This window comes from Polistes dominula, unplaced genomic scaffold (assembly GCF_049000335.1).
Source record: "Polistes dominula isolate Pdom_NZ unplaced genomic scaffold, Pdom_raw_medaka contig_28, whole genome shotgun sequence".
Classification (NCBI taxonomy): Eukaryota; Metazoa; Arthropoda; class Insecta; order Hymenoptera; family Vespidae; genus Polistes; species Polistes dominula.
In genome coordinates, this window is record NW_028300879.1 from 5,143,427 (window position 1) to 5,169,090 (window position 25,664).

Below are 25,664 nucleotides of genomic sequence, written 5' to 3' on the forward strand. Positions count from 1 at the left end.
AATTCTAGACGACACTTCGTAACGAACGTTCGAAGGGGTAGTATCTCGTTCGATTTGTCATTCGTAAAAAAAATCTTCGTCAATAAAATTAAAAAGAAATTTTCATATAACGCGTTTTAAGTGTTAAATAATATTAATAATAATAATAATAATAATAATAATTTGCTTTATTCAAATATAAAATATAAACGAATAATTAAGGTGAAACATATAGAAACGAAAATAGATATACATATATTCATAATAATATTTTCATATTTTTCGCGCCTAATTGAAAATAGAGAGTGAGATTATAAAGTGAAGAAAAAAAAATGGTGTCCGGCACTATGGCTTGCGTGAAATACCTGCTATTCCTTTTCAACTTGATATTCGCGGTGAGTAACGAGAACTAACGGTGTCATTGTACTCTCTCTTTCTTTCTCTTTCTCTTCCTTTTTCTCTTCCTCTTTGTATTTTCTTATTGACATTTTTTTTATAAGAAGAAAAGGAATTTATTTTGTTTGTTGTGTATGTGTGTGTGTGTGTGTGTTGTTTGTTTGTGATATGTAATGTATCTTTATCTGTCATTCTTTTTCTTAAGATTCTTTTTTTTCTTTTTTTTAAATTAAATTTCCATATTATCTAACATAAGAGGAATATTCATGATGAGATTATCTTATTAGTCATTTCTTTATTTTGTCGATTTTATATAAGAAATAAATGTTATGTGTACGTAAATACATATATAGTATATTTTATAATATAAATAAAATAATAATTAATAATTAATAATGAAATTAATAATTTTTGATAATTTTATGATCAAACTGTATCACTTTACTTCATATGTAATATTAGCATATTAGTAATATTATAAAATTTATATTATTAATTATTTATATATTATTATATATATATATAATAATTCTTCAATAACCAAGATAATAATAATAATAATAATAATATATTATTATTTAATTAATGTTACATAGTAATATTATTAAAATTTTTCATTTTTGAATTAGAATATTTTAAAAATTCAAAATATCTCCAATGAAAATGTATTCTTCTTATCACATATTTTTTATTTATATTTTTTTTTCCATTTGTAAATATTCCACGAACTATACTACAGATTATATTCAACAAGATAATATTTTAAAATTTCAAGAAGATGTAGGAGTAAGGAGGGAAAAGGAAAAATAGATAAAAAAACAAACAAAGTAAAACGAGAGCACTTTTTAATGTTGGTAATATCATTCGCTGATAAAAAAAAAAATATTTTCTCCTTTCTTCGATTATTTCTTTTCCTTTTCTTCTTTCTTTTTTTTTTTCGTTTTACTTTAGTTTGCTTTTAAAATCATTGCGTGACTGATTCATTCGTCGAAGGAAAAGTTTTCTTCTTTTCTACCCACCGTGTTCGTTTTCTTCTCTCCCGATAGGAAATGGACTAACCCATGAGAAATGGTTGGTGGTGGTGGGTTCCTGTCCTAGTCGTCATCGTTGGTTGGCGTTGTCGTCATGGTTTTTTTGTAGTAGTAATAGTAGTAGTCACTGAAGTGGAAGGAAACAAAAGAAAAGAAAATAACTTACAAGAAATGCTTAGGTTATGTGTAATCACTATAGTACGACTATGACCACATAATATTGTAACTTTGATTGGTTACTAAATACAATCGATATTACAAAATTAATATTTTATTTTTTATGATTTTATTTTATCTTATTATTATTATTATTATTATTATTATTATTATTATTATTATTATTATTATTTATGTTCGATTAACAATCATATATTTGATAATTTTATGACTCAAGTTGTTGTGTTGAACACAGCATTTTCAAATATCGAAACAATTTGTTTTCTCAATAATAATTAATCTCATATCTATTTTAATAATTCTATTTTATATTTATATTTTATATGGAATTTTGTAAAGGGGGACAAGTGTTGGTTATTTTATCAAACTAAACCGTACACTTTTATTATTTTATTATTTATGTTCGATTAGCAATCATATATTTGATAATTTTATGACTCAAGTTGTTGTGTTGAACACAGCATTTTCAAATATCGAAACAATTTGTTTTCTCAATAATAATTAATCTCATATCTATTTTAATAATTCTTTTTTATATTTATATTTTATATGGAATTTTTTAAAGGGTTTCAAGTGTTGGTTATTTTATCAAACTAAACCGCACACTTTTGAACGAGAGAGGATATTTGTTTCCTGATAATGCATTCGGTATCTTCGTATTTTGGTATTTTTTTCTTTTTTATTTTATTTCTTTTATTTCCATCATTCCACGAGTTCAATAGGGGTCATTTTAATAATTGGCGTCATTCAATTGAATTACATGAGAATAAAATATAGATCGTTAGCTTTTCTTATGATTTAAATTACAACATTTTATTTCAAATTTGTCCTTATTTGTAATTTGATTTTTTACGATCATTCGATTGAATACGATATAAATCACATGATAATAAATAAGATCAATTAAACGCGTCCGATTGAATTTAAATATTACGAGATAATAAAAATTCAAATGAAAAAAAAAGAAAAAAAAACAATTTTATACGATCGATAACAAAACGTTAATGAATAAGAAATGATAAAGGCTTCCTTTTTGGTCCTAATCGATCTTTCGTATGTACATAAATTACATTTTATATAGACGTTATACATAGTGTAAAGCATACGACATATATACCAAATGAAAAAGGGAAAAAGATATACGAAGAAGAAGAACAAGAAAAAGAAAAAACAAATTATTCATTCAATTGAGGTTACTTTAAAAACTCGATTTTTACCGATGATTGTTTTCTTCCTTTTTATTTTTTGTTTTATTCCTTAAAACGAAACCAGGTCAGAGTTTTTCGAACTCTGACGTTCACGAGTACACCTAATATATTTATTAAACTTCCCCCTCCCCTATCTCGTCTTCCCTATACTCAGATCCCACCCCCCTCCCATTTCTCGTTCCTCCTATTTTTCCCGTTCGGGCAAATAACCCTCCATCAATAATAGCTTTCTCTATCGTTTCAAATCGATAAAATCGTTCTTTACTGCTAAACAGTAAATAGAAAAAAAAAAGAAATAAAGGTTGGGTTAATAATAGTAAAGAATATTTTTATCGTAGTATCTTAGGTTTCACTTAAAACATATATATATATATATATGGTAAATGTTTTATAGTAGAATATAATGCAAGTTAATGTTCATTCGTGTACTTAACTTACTTACTTACTTACGTACATGAATGGCCCATTTTTTTTCTTTTTTTTTTTGTGTTCTTAAGATCAATGCATATATATCGAGTATAAAATGAACAAAAATTATATGTTCGGTGTTTTAAGTATACACTATTTTTTTTATACAGGGTGAACTAACGTAAAAGTTCCCAGGGTGATCTTTGCAATTGATATTATTTTACAAATATAACCTAAAAATATTTTTCTTATTATAATATAACTTGCTTGTAAATAAATTAATTTTGATAAATATATTAATAATAATTTATTATTCACTTTAATTAATATATATTGAACTTGTTATATTTCTTTATGTTCTGACAATTTGATTTACGTAGTAGAAATAGAACGAGTATATTTATTATCTTTAATTTGCTATTATATATGATAAAAGTTTCGTATTTTTAATCGAATTGTTTCGAAAGGTGAACATTTTTTTTTTGGTATATGTTGTATATATATACCTGGTGTAACAAAAAGTATCCGACGAAATTGTCAATAATAAATTTGTCACGTGTGTAAAAAAAGAAAAAGTAGTTTATGTCAACGACAAATCCTAAAATATTTATCTTTCTAACATCCAAAGATGATCTCAAAAGTTACTATTATTACAGACTTTGTTAAATATTTGATCATATATATGTGTATATTCAATTTCATTCCTGTAAATAAAGTAAAACATAACTGAAGAACAAACTACACTAATCAAACCATACTTGAAAGTTTACAACTCGGAAATACAACATTTCCTTGCTTATGTGTTGACATAACTTATGTTTTTTCTTCTCTTACGTATGGGACAATTTATTTCTAAAGTTTTACTCGCGTATTTTTATTACATCTTTAAAAAAAAAAAAGAGTATTTTTTAAAGTCTAAGAATAACATTTTATTGGTTAACCTAAAATCCTAGTGGTTTGTTTATTTTTTCTTTTATAAATAAATTAACTTAATAAATATATTTGTTAATATATAATATATGTCATAGGTTGTTATTAAAATTAAAGACATTTACATAAAAATAATTTATAAAGAAAATTACTCCATCTTTAACAAACACTCAAAATACTCAAAAATTTATCAAAATACTCAATTGATAAGTTTGATAAGTGACAAAACAAAAATCAACCATATGTCGTCACTCTAAAACCATTTATTTCATATTATTTTATTTTTTCCTCGTAAATATTTCATTTCTTCGAATTCTTGAAATGATTCCAAACTTTTGGCAGATAATGTACAAGCAATGCCCCGTCGTTTTCTGTCGAAGGGGGGTCAACTTCTCGAGAGTGTAACACACACATATATATATATATATATAGATGTGAACGTAGGGTGGTACATAACCTCCGTTAGCCAAGCTTACAAACTATATAACGTTTGGACGACATGTTTTGAACAAGACAGAGGGAGAAAGTACGATAGCATCGATACCATTATAACTAACGAAGTATTACAACGTCATATTGAATCGACATTTTATATACTACTGTACTATAGTCTTCACTATTACGATTTATGTATCACGTATTATACTATACCTTTTATGTTTCATCAATATCCTACTCCTACTACTACTTCTTCTTTTTTTTCTTGTTCTTCGTTTGTAGTTGTTAACTGTTCCTTTTATGATACAATGTAAATGTATAAAACGGAAGTATACGCGTTCGGGGTAATGTTTAGAATTAATGATTAACTTACTTTGAATTTCTTTTCCTTTTTTAGACTCTTCGATATCGCATAAATCTTTCTCGAGAGATTAACACTAGATATACCAGACCAATCATTTTAACTGGTCTTAAATTTTAATTTACGACCATAATTTACTTTAATTCAAAATTTCTACTCCATATAGGTAGCATTTGATTTCTGTAAATAATTAAGCGTTTTGTTATTTAAAAATGTCTATAAATCTATTTATCTATTAAAATTATTATTGTTCAACATTTTTTGTTATTTTTTTAAGAGTAAATAAAGATTGGAAGGCTCAAAAAGTATTTTTTTTGATACACCAGTCATTTTGACTAGTGTGGTAGAAATAGGTATACTGAAAATGGTGGTATATTTAGTGTTAACATCATACATTATATTATTTTTTTTTGTTTCGGTTATTACGAAAGTATAGAGTATTATAAATGAACCAAAAATTTGATCCAATTTATAATTAATAATAAAAATCATTCGAGCGTGTTGATATGATTTAAAAAAAGGATCATAAATGAAAAGGTTAAATTATGACGCGTCGTTAGATTTTACACGTTTCATTTATTTCCTATAGGTTAAATTTTCTATAGAGAGAGAGAGAGAGAGAGAGAGAGAGAGAGAGAGAGAGAGAGAGAGAGAGAGAGAGAGAGAGAGAGAGAGTGTATAAAATCGAGTGAAAGGAAATCATAGATAAAAACTTATTCTTTTTATTTATCTCTAATTTAATTTCTTCCTTTCTATTCGCGAATTTAACGGTTACATGAAAACATTTATTTTTGGAATGTTTTTTTTTTTACGAATAATGACCGAAATAAAGTTAAATTGATAACAACGATGTTCTCTACGAGAAGAAATTATGATAGATTGGCCAATAAATGGTGACATTTATCTATGTTAAATATGCATATAGAAAAAAATCGAAATAAAAAGTACATGTGTTTTTGCATTGTTCTTTTTATAATAGGAGCTTTAACGTGTTCTACCTTGTCCTATTTCCTATAATAATAATATATATACAAATATACACACACAACTTGCATAGCCTTGTCCCCAGACGAACACACGCCCTACTTACTTAACTCGTCTAACGGATAATTCTGTCCTTAATTAAAACCCTTTAATGGGACGCATTCGTTTTATCTGCGTATCTGCATTTTCGTGCGCTTCGTTTCTTCCTTAAAATCTTATTTATTAAATGTTAAGATAGGTTAGTACGATTATCTAAAGTTTTTACTATTAGAAAGGTACCATTGTAATAATAATAATAATAATAATAATAATGGCGATAAAAAGAACCTTTGTGATTGGTCGATCGTTTGGTATTTGATTTTAAGGTTAACTTTCATTTTCTTTTTCTTTTCTCCTTCTCGTAATCGTTTTATACGTGAGTAATAAAGTGGAAAGATAGAAAATATATTGTTTTTATTTTCTTTCCTATTACCTTTTTTTTTTTTTTATCGATCGATTCGATGCAACCCGAATCGATAACTAAATTCGTAATTCGTTCAAGTTGTGCCAGTGGTCGGTTATGTTTTTCGCGCGAAGATATGAATGATTACTTAGGTCGCACATGATCGATTTCACTATAGTGCTTGCTGATATATAATGGTGGTTGTGGTGGGGGTGGTTTATAAGCAAGTACCAGAAACTATGTTTCATGGACGATAAAATAACTTTTAATTTGTCGAAGGACGAATTATATGTTTTGTCTTTTTCTTCCTTTTACCGATAATTACAACCAATTATCTGGAAATGTGACAATTTTTCTATGAAAGAAAAATCATTTTTGTTTCTTTCCTTTTAAAAATAATATAATACACAAGGACACAATAAAATAAATCCCTTTCTCTTTTATATATATATATATATATATTATATTATATAAGTAGGCGTATCCAAGGTGCGTATAAATCAAAGTAAGACAAAGCAAGTGGGTAGAACTTTTGTCAGCGTGTTTTAAAATGGACTCTACCTACGACTTCAGATATACTATTACATACGTAGAAAATATATAAGGTGGTTTAATATTTCTTCTGTTTTCTCGTCGACAAATTTTATAATTTGAAATAGGACAATTAATATCTCTCAAGGATATTTTTAATAAATAAATATTATCAAGAAAAATTTAGAATATAAATTTTGATTACAATATAATAATAATAATAATTATTATTATTATTATAATATAGTTATAATTTATATGTAATTTTATATAATTATTAAATAATATTAATAATAGTTATTATAATAATTATAAATTAGTTATATTATAGAATATTATAATAACTAATAATAGTTATGTCTTTATCTTCATTTATGTAATATATATTTTAGAAATATTTTATGTAATAATACTCACAGTATCTAGCATATATATACTAGCATAAATATACAGCTATTAACTTTCGTATTGTTACATTTCTATCTTCATCTACGTAATATTTATTTTACGGACACTCTATATAAAACTACCCACCCAATATTGTATTCGTTTTATTTTTCCGTTCTCTCTCTTTTATCTCAGATATCGCTAATAATGTCTTCGTAAGAACGTCTTTATTTGGTTAAAGTTCAACGACTGCTGAAGTTGCAGCACCGATCGATGTCTTCAATGAATTATTAATGAATAACGACAAAGATAGAGACAACACCGTGCTTTTCCTATCCTTACAAATCTTTGTTTCCATTTAATATAAGAGTTAACTCATGAAAATTAATTGTTTCTTAACTGTGTTGTTCTTATTCTACGAGACATCTTCTTTATCTTCATCTTCATCCTCTTCTTCTTCTTCTTCTTCTTCTTCTTTCTTTTTTACATTTATAATAAGTTTACTAATGAAAATATAAATTTATTGTTACAGATAAGCGGTATCGTCTTCATCTCTGTAGGAGCAGTAATTCTGGTTGTTTATCGAGGTTACAACAATTTCGTCGACAGTTGGTTCTTCGCTGCACCTATCTTGATGATAATAGTTGGCATTATAGTCTCCCTGGTATCTTTCTTCGGTTGTTGCGGCGCAGTAAAAGAAAATCATTGCATGTTGATAACTGTAAGCAAATTGTTTCTTTTTTCTTGTTTATTTGTTTTACAAACAAAACGAAGATAATAATTAATTTACCGTTACTTGCCGTGACGACCATTTTTACACCGATCTCACGTTGCAATATTAAACTCTATTGAAACCTATATCTCACATTTTTATTATTATTTGTATTTTTCTTTTTTTTTCCAGTACTCTGTCTTCTTGATGATCATTTTTGCACTCGAATTGGGTGCAGGTATCTCAGGATATGTAATGCGTAACGAAGTAGATTCAATGTTGCATAATCGTTTGAATGAAACATTTTACCAATACAAAAGCGATGAGAGTATTCGTAAATCTTGGGATGTCATGCAATACGACGTAAGTGTATTTTTAATACTGAATAATTATTATAAATGGTTTCTTTATAATGTCAATCATTATTTTTTTTTGTTTCACATTGTACTCACATTTCTTAGAATCATATTTAATTTATTCTTAGAAACGGAAAAGTGTGGTTTCTTTTTTTCCTGACTGATATAAAAACTCTGATAAATTCATTGAAAGTTTCCATAGTTTTTCTTTTTTGTATGTACAACAAAGTAATTATAAAATTTTCGTAAAATGAAATTCATCTTTGTTAGCCATTTTGTTCGTAAAAGAAAAGAAGAAACAAAATGGCTGCTTGATTAAGAAGGATCAAATATTTTGGATCTTTCTACAAATTATTAAAAAAAAAAATATATATATATATAAATATTTGCGTTGTAAACTCTAAATCGATTATTTTCCTTAGTATGTTAGAAATTATTGTACATATGATACGAGAATATAAGACTCGTATATTACTACGTTTATGTATTTTACATAACCTTACCCACATAGTAACTTACACGTATCCTATCTATCTTTATTTGTACGTAGCTCGCATTAATGATACTATATGCAAAGATCCTTGAATATTTGCTAGTATACTAAGTTTCTTATAAATCTAATAATTCTTCCTTGTCCTTAGTTTTTCCTATAAAATATCTAAAAATATATTTATAATTATATTTATTTATTTTATTATATTAAATTTATTTATTTAATATTAATATATTAATATAAAATAAATTTATATTAATAATTAAAATAATATATATATATATATATATATATATATATATATTGTATTCACAAAAAAACTATCATCTACTACGTGTATAATATTATATTTGTTTTAAATATTGTTTTGCTCGTGATATTTAAGCTCGATCGATTACTATGGTAAAGTAAACTTAATAAATCTGGTATTTACTCGAAGAAGTGTGTTCTACACTGGGTCATTCTATATATAAGTATTATGTATAAATGTCTAGAGTGTCTGGTTTGAATCACCTATTATGTTATCTCTGGTTGCATGTTAATAATATAACATCATCAATTTTTTTTATTTTTCTAACAAAATATTTATATAACATTATATTCTTTAACTTTTACCCCATCCTGTATATATTCAATCGAATTTGATATTTTTATTAAAATAACTTGGAAAATTCAAATAGAACACCCTATATATATATATATATATATATATATATATATATATATATATATATATATATATACATACATTACCTACACAATATTATACATCTTCACCGGTGAAAGGAAAATTGTGTAAGAATCGTTTGATCAATTACTAAACATATTTCCGCCATTGAATACAAGTTAATCGTAAACAACATTAACGTAAACAACAACAACAATAATAATAATAATAATAATAATGATTAAAATATCTAGTTCATGATCATATTCGAAACTCTTAATATAATTATTTTTCTTACCTCTGTATGATATCTCTGTAAATGTATTTATTAATTTAATCAATTATTTTTTATTTTTTTTAGTTAAAATGCTGTGGTATTAATAGTCCAGTGGATTGGTCAACCAATGGTTACACAGATAACGCTGTACCCGATTCATGTTGTACGGAAATTTCAACCGGAGAAAAATGTGATTCTAATTCGATTTATTCACATGCCGATGGGTGTATGCCCAAATTACAAAAGACCATTAAATACAATTCAGTAGCCTTGGCATCCGTCGGTGTAGGGATCGCACTTACTCAGGTAATATATCAATCATTAATTAAATGTTAATTAAATCATATTTCCTTTTTTTCAATTATGCAAAAATATAATATTATATTATCAAAATGTAATATATTTATTATAATAATATATTTTATTAAATTAAATATTTTAATTATTATTAAAATATAATATTATATTCTATATATATTATAAAAAAACAATTAATTAAATACGAGACTTATTAAATATGCAATTGTAATTGCAAGTCCTATAACAGGAACACATTGAATTAAAGATATTATTAACATAAACTTTGTATATGAGTTTTTGTTAAAAAAAAAAAAAAAAAGAAAAAAGAACAAATTATTTAAATATTCTTTTTTATTGATTGATTTCAGTTGATCGGAGTAACCTTTGCGTGCTTTTTGGCTCGTTCGATTCGTCGCGAATATGAGACTGTGTAAGCTGACAGCTTAAACAAATATTAAAATTGCAACATGCCTAACATGCACTTCTTTTTATATATATATATAAATATATATATATATAAAAATACTGTTCTGTTACACTGGTTACATCACCCTCTTACATGTTATGTTATAACTATATATATATAACTTACAATTTCGGTGCACAATTCTCACATATCTCAAGAATGTATTACTTTTTTTTCCTTTTTATTGCTTAACTATCTTTACTGACCACATTTTGCGTTTGAATACTCTAAAAAAAGAAAAATGAAAAAAGAATGAAAAATAATTATAAAAAAAAATAATAATAATAAGGGTTGATCAATTGGACGGATGGGTATGTTGGTATACTAAGTACGAAAATTGATACTATTTTTGGTATTTGGGCTTTTTCTCTTTCTATAGCCGTGTAAAAGTCTTTTTTAGTATGTTTTATATATATATATATATATATACACACATTATAAACATTTTTACATTAAATTTACCAACACACATACACAAAGACTTTATATGTATAATTATTGTAATAATCTCTCTCTTTATCACACACTATAGCAACAATTGTATTTTTTTTTGGTTTTTTTGTTGTTGTTGTAAATCCTATATAAATTTGCACTCTATGTAAGGTAACTTATACGTTATATTACATACGTAATATATATATATATACCTTAATCGTACATAACTTCAGCTTTGTAATATTGTTATAGCCGAGCCATGGATAATAACACGATTCGAAAAATGGCATATAACATAATTATTGACCGGCACAAATTATTTCAATATATCCTAAGAGCTTTATGTAAAATGTGTAAACTTTAAACGATCATTATCGTTTATATATATACTTATATATATATATATTATCTCATTAGAAAAAAAAAAGTATATTTTAATAGTTCATTCGTGCCAATCTTTTTTGATTTCAAATAATGCAAGAAAAAAAAAGACAAAAAATGAGGAACACAATTAAATTTTAATTTTTGTAAAATTTTCGAACAAGTTTTTTTTCTTCTTTTTTTTTGTCTAAGAAATCTCTTGGCTAAAATTTTGTCTTATAAAAAATGGCGTTGACGATGTTAAAACGATGACAAGGATATATTATTATTTTTTTTTTTATTTTGTTATTTCTTCTTTCACTTGTCAAAAAATATAATTCTAAATTTAAAAATCGTTAAAGAGCGAGAAACAGACGAAATTTATGTTAACACTAGATATACCACCATTTTCAGTATACCTATTTCCACCACACTATTCAAAATGACTGGTGTATCAAAAAAAAAAATACTTTTTGAGGCTTCCAGTCTTTATTTACTCTTAAAAAATAACAAAAAATGTTTAACAATAATAATTTTAATAGGTAAATGAATTTATAGATATTTTTAAATAAAAAAAGATGCTCAATTATTTACAGAAATCAAATGTTACATGAAGTAGACATTTTGAATTAAAATGGTCCGACCAGTCAAAATGACTGGTCTGATATATCTAGTGTTAAAAAAACAAACAAAAACAGAAGCATTTCTTCTTTCTGTATATTCGTACGAATAATAATTATAATAATAATACGTGTCTATTGTAGATTTTAATTATTAGGGCTCAACTGTAATAATGCTAGTCTTATCTGGATTTCATTGTTTTATGTTTAAGTACTCGAGATAAAACTGTACAGTTTCAAATGTATCTGTGATTTAAAAAATCATGATTATTTAAGCAAATTAATTCTCACAATATGTTTTTTTATGTTTGTTATAATAAGAACGAAGAAAGATTTTTTTTTTTTATTTTTTTATTTTTTTTAGATTAACAGATATATATCATCCCTCCCCTCTTTTTGTCTACACGAACAGTAAACAATTATAATAGATTTTTAGATCGAGTGAATTCATATATTGATATGTATATATATATATATATCAATATATGATATATACGGTCAAATATATTATGCGTAAATTACAGTTGTAAGAATTAATATTTATATATTATTAAGATGTTCTGTTGTTTATTACGGTGTAAAGTTTACGTAGTGTTATAATTATATAATTCATAGCCATATATACATATATATATATATATGAAGAATTAATTAACGAAAAACATTTTCTACATAGTGCAGGTAAAATAATACAAAATAAACAAAAAGTCAATGCCAATTATGTTCATTGTTATTATAGTGAAAGGTCTGAGACAACTTTGGACAATGCTGGTAATACAAATTTTGCTTAAAAATTATGTTTTCTTTTTTTTTAATTATATAAATGGAATGTTTGCTTTTTTTCTATGTTACCGCTTTAGTCGATATGCAGTGCACTTATGTTACTCAATTAATGTATCTCTAAAAACCAAAAAAAAAAAAAAAAGAAAGTTATGAAAAATCTAGTGACGTAATATTTTTACTTACAGCGAAACCACAGCGCATTGATCTGCCATCAGTTAAAAGGGGGCATTTTTCATAATATTGTTCATCATACATTGGCAGAAAAAAAAATATCTTTCTATTTCCATTGCGAATATGATCCATTTTTAATTTTTTTTTTTTATTAATATCGTGCTTTGAAACAAAACTTACAAAAATGTATAGCAAAGAGGAATGATGTTTTTACAAAAAAAAAAACAATACATTTACTATCTTTTCAAGTTACTTCTAATAACTAAACTAATTCAAGTTATATATACATGTAACTTGAAAAGATTTTAATCGTCGAGGTACTATTTTCTGATTTTTCTTTTTTATGAAATAATTTTCTAAAAAAAAAAAACAAAAAAAAATGAAAAAGAACGGGGATGATTTACTGCCATTAACATGCCAAAAATGCCAAAGAGAGGGCAACTACTATAAAAGAACAAAAAACAACAAACAAACTATATATATATATATATATAAATATATACAATCTTACTCTCATTTTCTTTTTATGTAGAATTTTATGAGATCATCGTAATGGAACAAAAAAAAATTAAAAAAACAAGTAAAAAATAAAAAAACAAAAAAAAACATATAAAAAGATGAATTATAAAAAGCGTTTGAAAAAAAAAAGAAACAAGAAAAGCGACAATTGTTGACAATTAATGCAATTTAATGTGCCATGTGTTTCGCAGCTATGATGTTAAAATTAAATGATTGAAAAAGAAACGAACAAAAAAGAAATATTGTTGTCATCTACGTAAAAAAAATATGTCTTCGCTCCTAGTAGAAGCATAGTTTATTTTAAACATCTATCGTGTAAATGTGAGATACTTAATCACATATAGTACTCGCGATAAAACTTAATCGACCATCATTCCTCTTTAATTTATAAATAATACTTGAAAAGAAACAATGAGCTATTTTTGCCAAATCTTCCTCCCTCCAAACGTTGCAATGTGAATCGATGATTATCTGAGATTTACTTGCAGAAACAAAAACAAAACAACAACAAAAAAACAAGCTTTATTGTTCTAGTATTCATTATTATGCAAAATGGCTTATTGATTCTATTATATATAACATATTTAAAAATAAACGAATCATTTAAAACACGACATACATTCCTATGTGTGTTTTTTTCTCGATGAGTAAAAGTTTTTTGTAATTTGTTTTTTTTTTAAACAATTTATTTATTTAAATATAGTTATCTCAAAATGTTGCAGCAGTCTTTACTTGTACCAAACTCGTAATGATATCGTATTTATTCAATAAATGTGTGCGTACTTTTATTCGTAAACGACAAAGTAATAATGTGAGTTATACATATATATATAAATATTTATATACATATAAGTAATGCATAAATAATATTTTCTTTCTTTTTATCAATGGCTTAATGCATAAATGAACAAGCATCATCTATGTGTCTTGGTATTTAAAACAATTTCAATGAAATATTAAATGATTATTAACATTTTTAATTTATTAATGACGAAAACCTTCGTGTCATCAAAATATTCAAATATTCTGCAACTTATGTTTTATGCCGTTAGTATTATATTATTAAAACAAAAAGAAGACTTAAACATTTTATCCTTAATATATGCATTCTTATGTGATAAATTGATATAATATTGATCATTAATATAAAAGAAAAGAAAAGATCATTTTACATTGAGTCAATTTAATGAATCAAAGTATTTGCAATACCGATATCATAATATTGTTCTATTGTTTCTTTAACAATAAGTCTTTTAATTATTGAAAAGAATAATTTGTAACTAGGACAGTTATTGTTAAACGACAAGTTATGTTAATGATAATAATAATAATGATGATGATGATGATGATGATGATGATGATATATACGTATGGTACTTGAAAATTTGCTACAATATTCTTTCATTCAATTGAACAAAAAAAAAGAAAAAATCATTATAATATATAATTATTTGAATGTAATGGTACAACGATAAAGAAAGAAAAAGAAAGAGGTGTAAAAAGATTTCAAATGGTATTTATATCATTTATGTATATGTACGTTGTTTTAAAATGCACTCTGGTAGTAATTAAATATGCAAAAATTCAAAATGAATATAAACGAAAATATTAATAGATAATTTGTGTTGTCACACATGATATTATAATCTAACTAGCTAACAATATAAGAGATATATATATATATATATATATATATATATATATATATATATATAAAAATAAATATGTATGATTTTAAAGTGTGCCTAACATACAGAAAAAAAAGGGGGAGAAGACATATATAATAAAATGATTAAAATAGACAAGAAAAAAAAAAGAAAGAAAGGAACAAAAAAAGAGAGAGAGAGAGAGAGAATTTTAATGTCACTTAATTGCCTTGTGCAACATAGCTTGTCCAAAACTAGCACCTGTCCAAAGTTCGCTCCTTTTTATTTATAATAATCGTAATTTTTTTCTTCTTTTTTTTTTTTTATAAATCTCAATCTGAATTCTTGGTATAGATTGATAATTGGGCAAGAGATAAGACTGATAAAGATTATTATAATCAGTATTAATATGAGAGAGAGAGAGATAGAGAGAACATTGGTATTTTACATATTACATATTATCGTATTCTTACAACAAGAGAGTGTGAATTTATATTTAAATTACATATATATTTTACCTGCTAATTTCTTTTTCTTTTTTTTTCTCCTCTTATAAAAAAAGAAAACAAAAAATTGTAAATTATAAAAATTGATATCGATAAAGACAAAAAAAAAAAAAAGAAAAGAAAAGAAAAGAAAAGAATTTATATTTTTTAAGATAATTCCATTATATTTTAATGTAACTTCATTGATTATCTTTTCTTGGCAATTTAGGAGCCAACGACATGTCCTTATTAGCACATATATTTGTCTAGCCTTTATGTATATTATAATAAATTAATTACACTAATCTTTTTATTGCATTTGAATTTTTTTTCAAACAAATTCTTACATACCTAGTATATAACAAAATTTATGAAGGATAAACAAAAAATATGATGATATTGTAGTAAGTTTATAATTAGTTTTATTTAATTGTAATTTGTATATTTACGCAGACCGTTCGGTAACAGACTAACATCCATCATTGATTAGGATTAGTGGATTTATTATTTCTTTGTATTCTTCTGACATTTTGATATCGTTAAAAGGTTGCAGTCTCTTTTCATTTCTTTTTAGTAAATAAAAGAGATTACAATTAGCATTTAAACGCACTCATCAGTTAAATAGTTTTTCTTTTTTTTTTTTTTTTTGCGAATAACGCATGTTTTATTTTCTGTGAATAATGCAGCCTAACTTTGAAACGTATATATAAATTATATATAAAATAAACAAAATAGTATTTTTGTCTGATGAAAATTGCTGAACTAGATGCAATTTAATCAATGAACTTATAATATAAATAAATCTTTACAAAAACAAAACAAAAAAGAAAATAAAAATAAAATGAAATGTGGAATTCATTACTTTCTTGGAATGAAACATTTCCCCTGATAATTTTTTACAAAAAGAATACAAACTTAACATGATCCTCAGTTAAATCAAATTTAACAGGATATTAAACATAATTAGCAAACTGCATTATGCACTTTCACAGTCGTATAATTTTGTTGTTGTCGTTTTTTATAATTTCGTGTATTTAATTTTTTTTTTGCAGCTCTCTTTCTCTAATTAAGGAAGAGCAAGATTGATTATATTCCACTACTACTCTTATAAACAACAAATGCACGTTTGACAAATATGTGTGTATGTATATCGACGTATTTACAATTCCTAAGTAGAATCAATGCGCCGCGCCACTTTCACACTTAAGCAACATACAAAATTTGTATACTCGTTCAACAGTTTACAAAAAATCAGATTTATCTAATATTATTCTCAAGTAATATTCTCATTGTAACTGAGTAAAATTATGCATGAAATAGTTTATATATATTTATAATGGAGGTAAGAAAAAATGAGCGAGAGAAAGAGAGAGATAGATAAATAAAATCTCATCTCATCGTCATGCAAAGTCATTTCACGCAGTAGTGATATTTACAAGAGAAATTCTGACATCGAAGAGAAAAATCTTATATGCTTAGTTTACATCATTAAACTGTACAATTTTCTTTTCAATTGAATTGAGTTTTACTGATTGTTTATTACAAGGTATATAAATTGCAGTCATACGCATTACCACCCAGTTTTCCAAGCGACAAATTTACTCCTTTGATCAGAATTATTTACAAAGTGGTCTGCCGGTCCACCTTGCTATTAAAAGTAATCATCTTTCGTCTCTTGCCATAAATGTATTTTAATATTATATATATATATATATATATAGAAAAAAATTACTTCAAAAAGAAATATCTATAAATTCGTTCATTAAAGTACAATCCCAAAGAGGATTATCTCTTTAGCTAAAACATAAATTTCAATACTTTCTCTGTGAACACATTGTTGAATATGAAATGGCTATTATTACAAGAAATTACAAAAAAGAGTAAGATTAAATCTCAATTTGTCTTGTAGCACAGCCATTTTTCTAAAGAAAAAGAAAGAAAAGTACAAATACCAAAGAAGAAGCAACGAAAAGTAGTACAAGTTCATGGAGTCAATACGGAATACTTATGGACTAATAAGACAATTTATACATACAGATGTAGACAATAGAAATTGCAGTTTCTTCAATGTACTAGAGTTTGAATATACAGGAAATGATATTTATTTACAGTTACAAAGATTTTAGTAGGTGGCCCCAAATATTATAATTGGATTTAATCGTTTTTTTTTTTTCGAATATACCAATATATATTCTTTGGAGATGTACTGGGTACAAATTTTTAAATAGGTGCACGTAATGACGTGGTGTTTATAGCCAATTTCGATGGGATTAAAATCGAATTAAAATGATCATTTTTAAAAAATATCATAAATTGAGTAAATATAAAAATATGTAAGTATACATATCGTGAAGAATCGTAACTTTTCTACATTCACATTTTACAAACTATGCACCTAGGTTGACTTATAATTTATTTGTTGTTTTTATTATTTTTCCTTTTTTTCTTTTTGTAATAATATTGTTCATGATATCTCACCTACCCTACAAATGTTAGCAATATCGGCTTAGTATTGTGTTTGCGTACAATACAATCCATTTAAATACTATCTTGTCAATAATTTTTAGGTGAAAAAACTCCTATTTCATGCCCTAACACATTATACTCGCACACACATCCATTCATCTTAGGCACATTACATCCTTGAAACAAAGCACATCACAATCATGGTCAAGCTGATCTCAAAAGGTCTTCACGTAAAGTTTTTCTCGATCAGTATAATCATGGATTATTATGTATAATAGTTAGTGGAGTGAGACGTTTTCATGAGAACAGCAGTTGATGAGAACTTGGCATGAGACTAATAGGAGTTACATATGTATTACAAATATGTTCATGTAGCATAACGTTTGGTCCATAGCCGTGCTATGCGATCGTGTTCTTCTCTGTTTTGTAAATATTGTGTTGCTATACTACCCACTAAAGGATCAGCTGTAAAAGAGAATAATATTAAACATTTGCTTAGAACAAATTGATCATTTTACAAATATTTATTAATTAATCATTATAAAATATCACACCTGGATTACAGTCTGTGAGAAGGGAGCATATAGAAAGTAACACTTTCGAAATGGTAAGTGCAGGAGACCAATTGTCTTTTAATATGTCCAAACAGATCACTCCTTGACTGTTGATATTGCAGTGATAAATACGTGTTCGGAATGTTACCTGTAAAAACAAATGAGTTATATTATAAATATTACAATTATATTAATTAATCCCTTACATTATAGCAACATGAGAGACTTGTGATACACTTTACAGACCAAGCATAAGAAGCACAAAATACAGAACTAACTTTGTCATTCAGTTCTCCATGCTTTAGCTCATATGACAAAGGATCAAATAAATAATATAATAAAAAAGATTGAAAAAAAGTTCTAGTATACCTTTGGAGGTTTAAAGGGATATTCCGGAGAAAAGTGTATGTCGAGAAAAAATACACCTCCTTCGTATACAGAACCTGGAGGACCCAGTATTGTAGATACCCATTCGTATAAATTATCTCCTTTAGGCCCAGCACTATAAAACAAAAAAAGATAACGTTGAAAATAGAAAATGTAATTTGCATAACACACATATCATTGTAGTAATAAATAAGACAATACGATAAAATGTAATAAATAGATACAAAAGTATATAAACGTATTTATAACTGTAATCGACAAACCTGCAATTTGGAGGTGGATCTAACGTGATTTCTGCCAATTCTTTCTGTATCCTGCGATATAAGAATATATCAAACGAATGAAAATAATGATAAAAACAAGGAATATGATTTCCCCGATGTAAACATTAAAATGATTGATCTCAATGTTTTAATACCTTTTAGCAGAAGTTCCTAGAGCCTTCGACATCTTTGGATTTGGCTTGGTTTCTTTATTTTCTGGCTTATTGTCCGCCAATGAGGAACCACGACCTCTTCCAGTTCCACTTGAGCCTGCTCCGGACGACATGATTCTACGATGTATGAATAAACCAAAAGGTTATTGCTAGTTTTAAATGATTCGTTGCAAATAAACAAAACTTTTTAAATTCATAACAATTTTTTCATAGTAAAGAAAACACATTATTAAATAATTTGCATCCTATGATGCTCAATACTCTTTTAATTTAATTTGTAATTCTTTAAAAAAAAAAAAAAACAATATAAATAAAAAAAGAAATAAAATACGAGGAGATTTATAAATAAAAATATTTCAAATTTCTAATAAAACGTTTGTTTGATGTACAATAAATTTTCGATCAGTATGACAGTAGAACTTTAAATTGATTGATAAAGTGAAAAAAAAAGAAAGAAAAGAAAGGGGAGAAACGCTAAAACTAAAAATTGAACGGTTCATCTCTTTTTCTCTCTCTCAAAAATTAAAAAAAGAAAGAAAAAAGAGAACAAAGATATCGATGTAAAAGAATAAGCCATAATAGTAGACATTTTTCCTAGATATCTTTCATATCCATTTGAAATATCTGGATTCGTTTGATCGTTTGGATGTTCGTTTTAACCGCGACGGGATAACCGCCTCGAGCATCCTCGAGAACACGATCCCTAGGAGGACGTACCGCCCGAGGAAGGGAAGGAGAGAGGAAGGAACGAGTGAGTGAGTGAGTGAGTGAGTGAGTGAGTGAATGAGTGAGTGCGAAAGAGACAGAGTCAGACAGAGAAAGAGAGAGAGAGAGAATTGAAAGTGGAGGAGGAGGAAGAGAAATAGGAAAGAAAAGAAAAGAAAAGAAAAGAAATGAAAAGAAAAGGAAAGTAACGAAAAAGAATGAAATAAAGAAATAAAGAAAAAAGACAAATAAAAATGATAGATCGTAACGAAAGGTGTGTGTTAAATATCGTATTGATATATAAAAGTATAAAAGGTGGTGTTAGGTAAAGGAAAGCAAGCGCGAGGGACAAAGCGGTGTAGTAGGGTCTCGTACCTCGTGTGTATGATGCGTCCGTCCACGCCGTGTTTGCCGTCGTCGTCGCGCGAGGAACTATCTTTCGCCGGGATTGGTGGGGAGGGGAGGCGCGGGCCGAGGAAAAGGAACGAGGGAAAGGGACGAGAACGACGACTTGGCGGCGATCCGCGTAGGAGAAGAGTCGCGCGGACTTTGCGATGATTCGCGGCTTCGCCGGTTCTCTCTTCTCGCTTTAGAGTAAGTGGGAGAGAGAGAAAGAGGGACCGAGGTGATAGGGAGAGAAAGAGAGATAGATAGATAATGGAGGCCGCGCAAGCACCACGCGCGCAAGCTCTCTCTCTTTCTTTCTTTCTCTCTTTCTCTCTCTTTTTTCTTTCTTTTCTTTTTTTTTCTTCCCTTTAACAAATTTAAAAAACAAAAATACAAACTAAGGTTATAAACACGATTACTATCGATACTATCGATACTATCGAAGAGATTTCTTTTTAAGCTTTTGTGGATTGTTCCTTCATATATTGTTTTCTCTCGTTTGTTATTATTATAACACTTTTCTTTCTGATATTTTGTTTCTTTTTTTTAACCGACAATAATTCACGAAAATCTAGAGATTAATAATGTCAAATATATATACAATCAATGCATAATAATTTAGGATTCCGTTTTCGTACCAATGTCTGACGTGATCGATGTTAAATGACCGATCCCTGGGATCACGCAAGTAAAGTCAAGATAAAGAAGGGTAGGGATGCACGCCGACGTTTATGTATTACACTATTCCACATAGGGAGAAAAAGATGGGTAAACTGACACGAGCGTTAACATAAAGTAGAGATTCGAAACGTCGTCACTTTTTCTTTCCTTTCTTTCTTTCCTTCCTTCCTTCCTTATTTAATTTTCTCTTTCTCTTTCTATTGTCGTCTTCTCTTGCTCCTGTTGTTGTTATTGATGTTGTTGATCTTCTTCTACTTCTTGACACTCCCGAAACTACCGACGTTTCACTCACGTTCTCCTCTCACGATCATTTATCTCCCTTTCATGTCCCAAAATCGCGATGACGGCTTCCTTCGTTCCACGACGAGCGCCGAACAAACGTGCGCATCTCTCTGATCGTCCTCGCCGGATGTTGATTCTGCCCGGCCCCGTCACCGCCGCCGCCGCTACCACTACCACACTTTTCCTCCTACTCCAAAATACATAATATACCGCCACCTTCAAATCACTATCACCAGCAAACAGTTTATCAGTTACGCTGATAAACTTATAATTCTTACCGCTTGGCGGCGCACCCAACGCCGATACACTTTTCATTCTTTCCCCTTCTAACATATATTTTCTAATATTTTGTTACTTTTTTCTTATCTTTTTTTATCATTCATTTTTTAAATACCTTTTATATCATATGTTAGATCTTCAAAAATTAAATATCTCTTTTTATAATTCCATTTCTTTTTCATTAATTATTTACGCGTCTTCATTCTATTTCTCTCAAACTCAATCGCGATTGGTCGAAATTATTCTCTATTAAAATCGAACGAGAATTTCAATCATTCAAATTTGTTTATTTATTTCTTTTCTTTACATTTTTGTTATTTATATTGATTCATAATTACTTTCGCAATTTTTATTGATATTAATTTAGTGTTTATTTTAAATTCGTTATTATGGTTTAATCATTACTATGTTTTGATTGGTCAGTCAGAAATTCTAGTCCGTCATTGACGTTGTTTTTAACTAGCCAAAAATATCAACATACTATTTTTAGTTTATATTATTTTTATGATTAATCAAATGTTTTTTTTCTATTCTATGTAAAACATCGAGATCGTAAATAACATTTCAATTATATAATTGTGATGAATATAATAATTATTAATTCCAATTTCTATTGATAATGGCGCTGCTGTTTACTTCCTGTATAGTGACATGTCGATAAAAAAGTTTTGAAGTTTATAATCAAAAAATTATTCATTGTTGTTTATGTTTGAATTACGTCTTATTTGTGGTTATTTACAGAAATTGTATTGTGTGGTTACAATATAACGAAACAAGTTTAATCATTTTAGTGTTATATTTTTGATATCTTTTATGTTATATAAGTATCGTACATTCTTGGCATTCGTGTGTTGATGTATATTTTGTAAATTAAGTTGCATAAATTTATAATTAGATAAGAATTATTATCGAATCAAGTGTGTCAACGGATCTGTTAACATTCCACAGTAGTTATTATTAATATTTATTAAAATGGGGAAACGACAGCATCAGAAAGATAAAATGTTAATATTGTTTCTACATTTTGGTTTGTATAGGTTAAGACATTGATACAAAATTTATATTTAAATATATATTATAGGTACTTAACGTACACCGAATGGACAACATTATACGGTGGAAAAAAATCAGGTCCTTTAGAAGATACCGAAGATACTACTTTCAGACGTTTACCTTACGATCATTGTTGTTTAAGTTTAACACCATTCGAACATCCTTATTGTGATGCACAGGGGCACGTCTTTGAATTGGAACCACTTTTGGAATACGTTAAAAGATTTAAACATAATCCTGTGACAGGAAAACCTTTAGATCCTAAAACGTTAATAAAATTAAACTTTCACAAAAATGCACAAGGACAATATCATTGTCCTATTCTTTTCAAACCGTTTACAAAACATTCGCATATCGTTGCTATTAAAACTACAGGGAATGTAATGTCGTGTGAGGTAAATAAAAGGCTTATCAATTTAACTAAAATTATTATACTTATGAATAGAAATTGTATTAATAAAGGTATATTTTTAGGCAGTAGAACAATTAAACATTAAAACACGTAACTGGAAGGATTTGATAAACGATGAGCCTTTTACGAGGAAGGATATAATTACTATTCAAGATCCAAATAATGTGTCAAAGTTTAATTTATCGACATTTCATCATATCAAAAATAATATAAGAGTTGAAGACGAAGGTAATTCTATGGTTTTATCAGAAAAAAATAATTTTTTACATATTCTATTTTATTGTATGTTTATTTATCTTTGTTTTTGAATGTTTTATTTAGATGCCAAAAAGGAAAGGTCCGATCCAACCGCAAAACTTAAAACAGTGTCTATGGAGACTAAAGAAATATTGGCAGAATTAAAGAAAAATTATAAAGAACCAGAAGCAAAAGAAGAAATTAGTAAACCACAAGCTGACAAATTTAATGCCGTTAGTATATTAATATTTTAATATTTAATTATTAATGTTTAATTAATTTTTTAATAAACGTTTGCAGGCTCATTATTCGACTGGTGCAGTAGCTGCGGGTTTTACATCTACTGTAATGCCAAGAGAAACGAATCATCAAGCTGCGGTAATTGCTGAAGATTTGGTTCGTTACGAACGGGTGAAAAAGAAAGGTTAATTATCATATACTTATATATTTCTGTATTTTATAAAGATACCAAATAATTAATTGCAAAATTTATGTTTATTTATAGGATACGTTAGATTACTCACAAACTTTGGTGCCTTGAATTTAGAACTTCATTGTGACATCGTACCGAAAACCTGTGAAAATTTTATAAAACATTGTCAAAATAATTATTACAATGGTACTAAATTTCACAGATCTATACGAAACTTTATGGTAAAATATTGAAATTATAAATATTATATTATTTATTAATATTATACCAAGTATACTTATAGATATTAACATTTTTTAGATTCAAGGAGGAGATCCAACGAACACCGGTAACGGTGGAACATCTATTTGGGGTAAATATTTTGAAGATGAATTTAAACCAAATTTAATTCATCAAGGAAGAGGTATTCTTTCGATGGCAAATTCAGGACCAAATACTAATGGATCTCAATTGCAAGTATCTCAAAAAAAATATATATCTAATATTTTATTAAATAGTAAACTAAACGTATGTGTTTAATCAAACGATATCATTTTACAGTTTCATCACCTTTCGATCGTGTAGACATCTCGATCGAAAGCATACAGTTTTTGGAAAAATCGTCGGAGGCTTAGAAACGTTAAACACGATAGAAAAAATAGAAGTAGATAACAAAGACAGACCTATCGAAGATATCGTAATACAAGGAGTATTAGTCTTTGTAGATCCCTTTCAAGAAGCTGAGGAACAATTACTTGCTGAAAGAGCTGCGGAAGCAGAAAAGTTAGCACAGGAAGCGAATAAAAGTAAAAATGCAGATAAAAAGGAAGGAAATGATGTTCTCAAAATTTATCGTACTGGCGTAGGCAAATATTTGAAGATAAACAAGGACGAGAAGTGAGCGAGACATTTTTCATCAAACATTTATATATATATATTATTATAGACTGCGTTAAATAAATAAATAAATTCATCAATTTTGTTTACAGAGCAAACAAAGATGAAACTTTAACGACGGAACCACCAGTTAAAAAGAAAAAGGTCGTAGCAAATTCGTTTGGAAACTTTTCCTCTTGGTAGAAATAATAATATTTAAAAGTAAGATAGTATATTAATATAAAATTACTAAAAAAAAAAAGAAAGAAAAGAAAATCTATAAAGAGAGAGAGAGAGAAAGAGAAAGAGAAAAAGAAAAAGAATATTTTTTATTAATAAATGAATCTACAAACCATTCTTATCTTATTCGTTTGATCCTACGTTATATTAAAATATAAATGCACAAATTTTATTAAATTATATATATATGTTTGTTTACATATATGAGCGCATTCCTATAGATTATATATATATAAAATATACATATATATATATTCATATATTTTGGATAAAATATAAACAAATTACGTAGTATCCTTCGAACTTAACTTGCTTAATGTTTATACAAAAAATAAAAATAAGAAAATAATAATAATATATATATATATATATGTATATGTTTTTATCAGAAATATGTACGTCTAGGTAATAAGGTCAGTGTCGAGGGAAAATCTGGATTGCAAGGACTTCAGTCGTCCATGTTTGAAGTTTGAATGCGCACAGTCGGATAATACGGTCGCGCGTTGTGCCGTAAATTGCAGTATTTTGGACGATCTAACAATTTCAGTGAGTGTATTTAAGGATATTTTGTGTGCTGGATAATCGAATAATTTGAATCACCGTACCATGGATGATTTGGGTGAGTAATTATTAAACTCTATAACATACGGCCGATTAAATCTAACCTCAAATTTTCACTCGACGCCTCGAGTCTG

The 25,664-nt window shown here is 27.1% G+C and overlaps 3 protein-coding genes across 6 annotated transcripts; 2 read left to right on the forward strand and 1 right to left on the reverse strand.

The window, feature by feature from the left end:
• The first annotated feature begins 6 nt into the window (after positions 1 to 6).
• LOC107066916 (CD63 antigen) lies at positions 7 to 19,509 on the forward strand. Of its 3 annotated transcripts, none has more exons than XM_089173714.1 (6): positions 7 to 374; positions 7,805 to 7,993; positions 8,177 to 8,347; positions 9,862 to 10,083; positions 10,446 to 10,507; positions 19,395 to 19,509. In XM_089173714.1, the coding sequence occupies exons 1-6, from the start codon at positions 312 to 314 to the stop codon at positions 19,405 to 19,407; spliced, it is 720 nt and encodes a 239-aa protein (XP_089029840.1). In that variant the 5' UTR covers positions 7 to 311; the 3' UTR covers positions 19,408 to 19,509. The 3 variants fall into 3 exon arrangements, with proteins under 3 accessions (XP_089029840.1, XP_089029841.1, XP_015177459.1); XM_089173715.1 differs by having other exon boundaries at positions 19,398 to 19,507; XM_015321973.2 differs by lacking the exon at positions 19,395 to 19,509 and adding an exon at positions 12,927 to 15,868.
• On the reverse strand, positions 15,968 to 19,518 carry Ubc2 (ubiquitin conjugating enzyme 2). Its single transcript, XM_089173719.1, has 5 exons — positions 19,388 to 19,518; positions 19,233 to 19,283; positions 18,952 to 19,084; positions 18,583 to 18,730; positions 15,968 to 18,493 (listed from the first exon to the last, which is right to left on the reverse strand). The coding sequence occupies exons 1-5, from the start codon at positions 19,516 to 19,518 to the stop codon at positions 18,396 to 18,398; spliced, it is 561 nt and encodes a 186-aa protein (XP_089029845.1). The 3' UTR covers positions 15,968 to 18,395.
• Positions 19,519 to 22,388: 2,870 nt separating this feature from the next.
• LOC107066923 (RING-type E3 ubiquitin-protein ligase PPIL2) lies at positions 22,389 to 25,597 on the forward strand. 2 transcript variants are annotated; one of them, XM_015321988.2, is made up of 10 exons: positions 22,389 to 22,743; positions 22,821 to 23,187; positions 23,267 to 23,432; positions 23,526 to 23,674; positions 23,742 to 23,865; positions 23,947 to 24,095; positions 24,175 to 24,326; positions 24,415 to 24,750; positions 24,843 to 24,951; positions 25,359 to 25,597. In XM_015321988.2, the coding sequence occupies exons 1-9, from the start codon at positions 22,712 to 22,714 to the stop codon at positions 24,931 to 24,933; spliced, it is 1,566 nt and encodes a 521-aa protein (XP_015177474.1). In that variant the 5' UTR covers positions 22,389 to 22,711; the 3' UTR covers positions 24,934 to 24,951; positions 25,359 to 25,597. The 2 variants fall into 2 exon arrangements, with proteins under 2 accessions (XP_015177474.1, XP_015177472.1); XM_015321986.2 differs by having other exon boundaries at positions 25,375 to 25,597.
• Positions 25,598 to 25,664: the final 67 nt, after the last annotated feature.